This window comes from Grus americana, unplaced genomic scaffold (genome assembly GCF_028858705.1).
Source record: "Grus americana isolate bGruAme1 unplaced genomic scaffold, bGruAme1.mat scaffold_83, whole genome shotgun sequence".
In the NCBI taxonomy this organism is placed as follows: domain Eukaryota; kingdom Metazoa; phylum Chordata; class Aves; order Gruiformes; family Gruidae; genus Grus; species Grus americana.
Window position 1 is genome coordinate 442,881 of NW_026562032.1, and position 3,679 is coordinate 446,559.

General features: G+C 39.6%; 1 protein-coding gene across 1 annotated transcript in view; it reads left to right on the plus strand.

Annotated features, from left to right (window-relative positions):
• The window catches only part of LOC129201191 (ATPase family AAA domain-containing protein 2-like), a gene marked incomplete at its 5' end in the record, with an annotated part of 29,385 nt that extends 28,967 nt beyond the window's left edge, over positions 1 to 418 (plus strand). Inside the window, one exon of the mRNA XM_054812343.1 lies at positions 383 to 418. Within this exon, the coding sequence (XP_054668318.1) occupies positions 383 to 418 (36 nt within the window). The remainder of the gene's footprint in view (positions 1 to 382) is intronic.
• Positions 419 to 3,679: the final 3,261 nt, after the last annotated feature.

The following is a 3,679-nucleotide window of genomic DNA, read 5'->3' on the forward strand; positions in this document are numbered from 1 at the left end:
TGAGGCAGTAATACTTTCCTTTGGTATGGCTGCTCTCTTAAGCTACATCTTCACAGCCTCACACAACACACAGGCACTGAATAGCCCCAGCAGTGGAAGAAGGTGCTGCCGCTAGTTTGTCACTGTCGTTTTCCCAGAGATGATTGCATTCGCATCTTTTGGTAACAGAAAGGACTGTGTGCGAGATTGGTAATTTGCTACAGGCAGAGTCACTCTGCTAGTTTATCCACTCGTCAGTTTAAAGGCAGGAGCCAACTGAGGTAACTTTGCCTCCCTGAGCTGCTTCAGACGTTTGAGCAGTGTGTTTTGCCAGCAGAGCTGGAGGCACACTACACGTTCAGCTAATGGGTAAAGGTGAGCACCCAACTGCTTCTGTTTCCAGCTGTCGCAGTGGCACGCTGATCCAGAAGATTTGTAGCCTGGCTTCCAAAGATCCATTTTACAGTGCCCTGCATTGCAGCAACACAGTTTCTCTAATAAAATGGAACAGTGGCTTTGCTGTGGCAGCAACTCTACCACAAAGTGGATTGTGTCATTCCCTGCTGTTCTGGAAGCAGTTGATTCACGATTAGGATTGTTGATGTGATAGATTGATGACTAATAAAATACTGTCTGAAAATTAAGCTTTCCTTTTTCCCGAAGTATGAAAAGTAACTCCTTTTTTCAGTTAAATCTTGTGAGATGTTTCGTCTGTTCTCTGATGTCACTCATGTTTCATAAAATAAGAAAGTAGGATGTCGTTTGTGTGTGTATTGTTATTGTTTAGCTTCTGAAAACATGAAGACCTATTCAAAGGATCTTGCACTATTCCAAACTTGTAGTTTCCTTTTTTTTTTTTTTCTTCAGCAACTGTTGCGTTATGTCACGGCAGTAACTAAAAATTCAGTATATTTTGCATGGAAAAACTGTACGCTGTTCTGAGTCAGTCCATATACCAACATCGGGAAGATTATGACAAAACTGAATTAGTGCAGGTAATTTTTTTTTTTTCTTACAGCACTTTCTATCACTGTTATGCATGTGTGTCTTAGGCATGTGTACGTGTGCACTCTGGACATCACGCTTCCTTAGCATTACTCTTTACTGCTTAGTTGCCTGTGTTACGAGGCTTTTTCATTTCAGTCTGGAAGAGGTTTATCCATATTGCAAACCCATTGTTGTATTTGGCATAATCGTTGGCAGTTTCAGCAGGAAATGGCTTGAACTGGAAGACAATGGGTCCACCCACACAGCCCTCTCAAAGCAGTTAACCTCAGTCTGTCAATAGTCCTTCTCCAGACCCTTTTTAGGGCTGGGGGGCTACATAAGGAGGGTGCTTTCCCCAGTCTGTTGCTTCCTCTTCCTCCCCTTACAGGCAGTCAGACACGGTAACACTTCATAGAGTAGTCCTTCCCTTCCTGAAAAGAAATTAGGTATGAAACCTAACAAGAGTTTGAGACTTTTCTCTGGTCTCACCATAATCTCTTTTTAAACAAGCATGGCTCGAGCATCTTTAATTTGACACATGGGGAGATTTCTGCCTCTGACGGTTTCATGTTAATGAGTCAAATTCTCTGTTCTTTTCCGCTAAGAGAGGATTTCTGAGTTGTCAGAAGTCTTCCGGAGATGCCCGTGGTCCCAGTCAGGCATTCCCAGCATTGAGTCGATTGAGATAGGTTGGATAGTCAGTTGTCAGATTCAAGATCCTTGAATCCCTTTGTCTTTGAGATGCTTGTGACTGAGAATAGAGAAAATTCTTTATGCCTCTCAGCCTGCCTTAAAAAAGAGGAAGCCTCTTCTCTTCAGCTCGGGTCATCTGGATCTCTTCTTCCACATCAGAGAAGGAGTTAGAACCGATGTTCTGTTCTGATTGTGCAACAGGGAGGATTATTTGGATTCAGGGAGGCCGTTCCTGAAAAATGGGCCCATCTCTCATCTAGTATAATGACGTTGTTTAGCATGAGAAGGCATTTATTAATGTTATCTTGGGGCTTGTGAGGTTTTGTGGCTTGAAGCATTGAAAGTTGAGACTTGATTTCTTTGTTTGCTACTTCTACCTTTAGCTTTAACAAAAAAAAAATCTCCTCTTCAGAGTGACACTGCAGGTCAGTCAGGAGCAAGCTCTACTGTATGAAGAGATAAGACTTTAACAAGTAAATATTCCAGTGCAGAAAAGAATGTTTCCAGCTTTTAGTTGTGCCTTTCAGGAACTGTCTCCTCTTTCTAACTGTTGGAACCGCTGTCGATACGGTTCCATAGTCTCTTGATACAGAACCACGCAGTCTCTGTAGTCTATTTGGGACACATAAGCATGTGTTTGAAGCCAGTGGGTATAGAAAGATGTTACGGTGGTGCTAGCGCATGTATTTGCTAAATCTTACTACCAGTGGTATGTGTGTACAGATCCTTTGTTTTTTTTATGAAGAAATAAACAGGGTTCTTAAGCTTTTGTTCATGCTGACTGCTAGTTTGTCTTTTTTTCTTATTAGGAAATGAAGAAAGAAATTGCAGCCTTCAGTTATGCTCGGTGTTGATTTCCACATACTTCTCGTCTAATGTTTTCTTTTCACTGCATGTTGTTATCTGCGCATAATTAATTCAATAAAGATTACTTCTACAGATGTTAAACAAATACATTTTTAAATTTGTTAAGAAAGCTCTAATAAAGTCCTTTAACTGCTTTTATTTGATATTTTCGTCCTATATATATTTTATGTGACATACTGCTGTGATTGCCTTTGGAACGCTGCAGACCCGAAACATCTCCCAGATAACTGCAGTAGCTCTCTTTAACAGAAAAGGATAAACTTTTTCTCATCGTTTTCCAACTTGTGGGAATACGTTGTTCTGAACTAGTCTGTGGTGCTGTAGAGTCCATCGCATCTTACATGAAGGTTTTAAACCAAGTCTCATTTTGGTACCTGAAAAGTAAATCCTTTAGAAACCTCTCAATGCAGTTGAGAGGTGGACTTTTTTAATTGTGTGATAGCACCTCAAGGGGCTTTCACAGAATTAACAACCTAAAGAAAGTATGTAGGAGAAACACTCCACAAACTTAAGAACTTTTGCTATGGCATATTTTTGCCTGTCCAAAAAACCTAACTTGAAACAAAGCAAAATTTACTGCTGTTAACTTTCTAAGGAAAGTTTAGTCTTGCTCGTAATAATGACAATCTTCTTGATACTGGAGAATAGCATTTGAATGTCAATTGTTAGTTGCAGGTTAGGTGGCTTGTAGCTGAATTAACTTGTAAATAGTTTTCTAGTTACCTGGAGAAAATTTTATCTGTTTAGTACATAAAAGTGAATACATTGTTGGTGATAAAAATATTTAAGTCCAAGCAAAGCAATACCCCATTGTGAAGATGTATGCATCTTCAAACCAGCAGAGAAAATTTCTCTCAGTTAATCTGACAGTTACTGTTTTTTAAAAACTTTGCCTATCTTATGACAATAACATTTTCTATTGGTTGCGATAAAAGATGTGGCACCATACATTGCTGTTTTGTTCCATCACCTCACGTACACAAGGTCTGGTGATACTGAACGCCGAACTGTGCAATCCTTCTGTGTGTGTTTGGGTTCTTACCTATGTTTCAGTTTTCTTTTTTTGTTTCTTTCTAGTCTTTGTCCAAACATTTGTGTACTATGCAGAATTTTTTCTTTTAGCTGTATTGTTTGTATGGGTATCAATAACAAA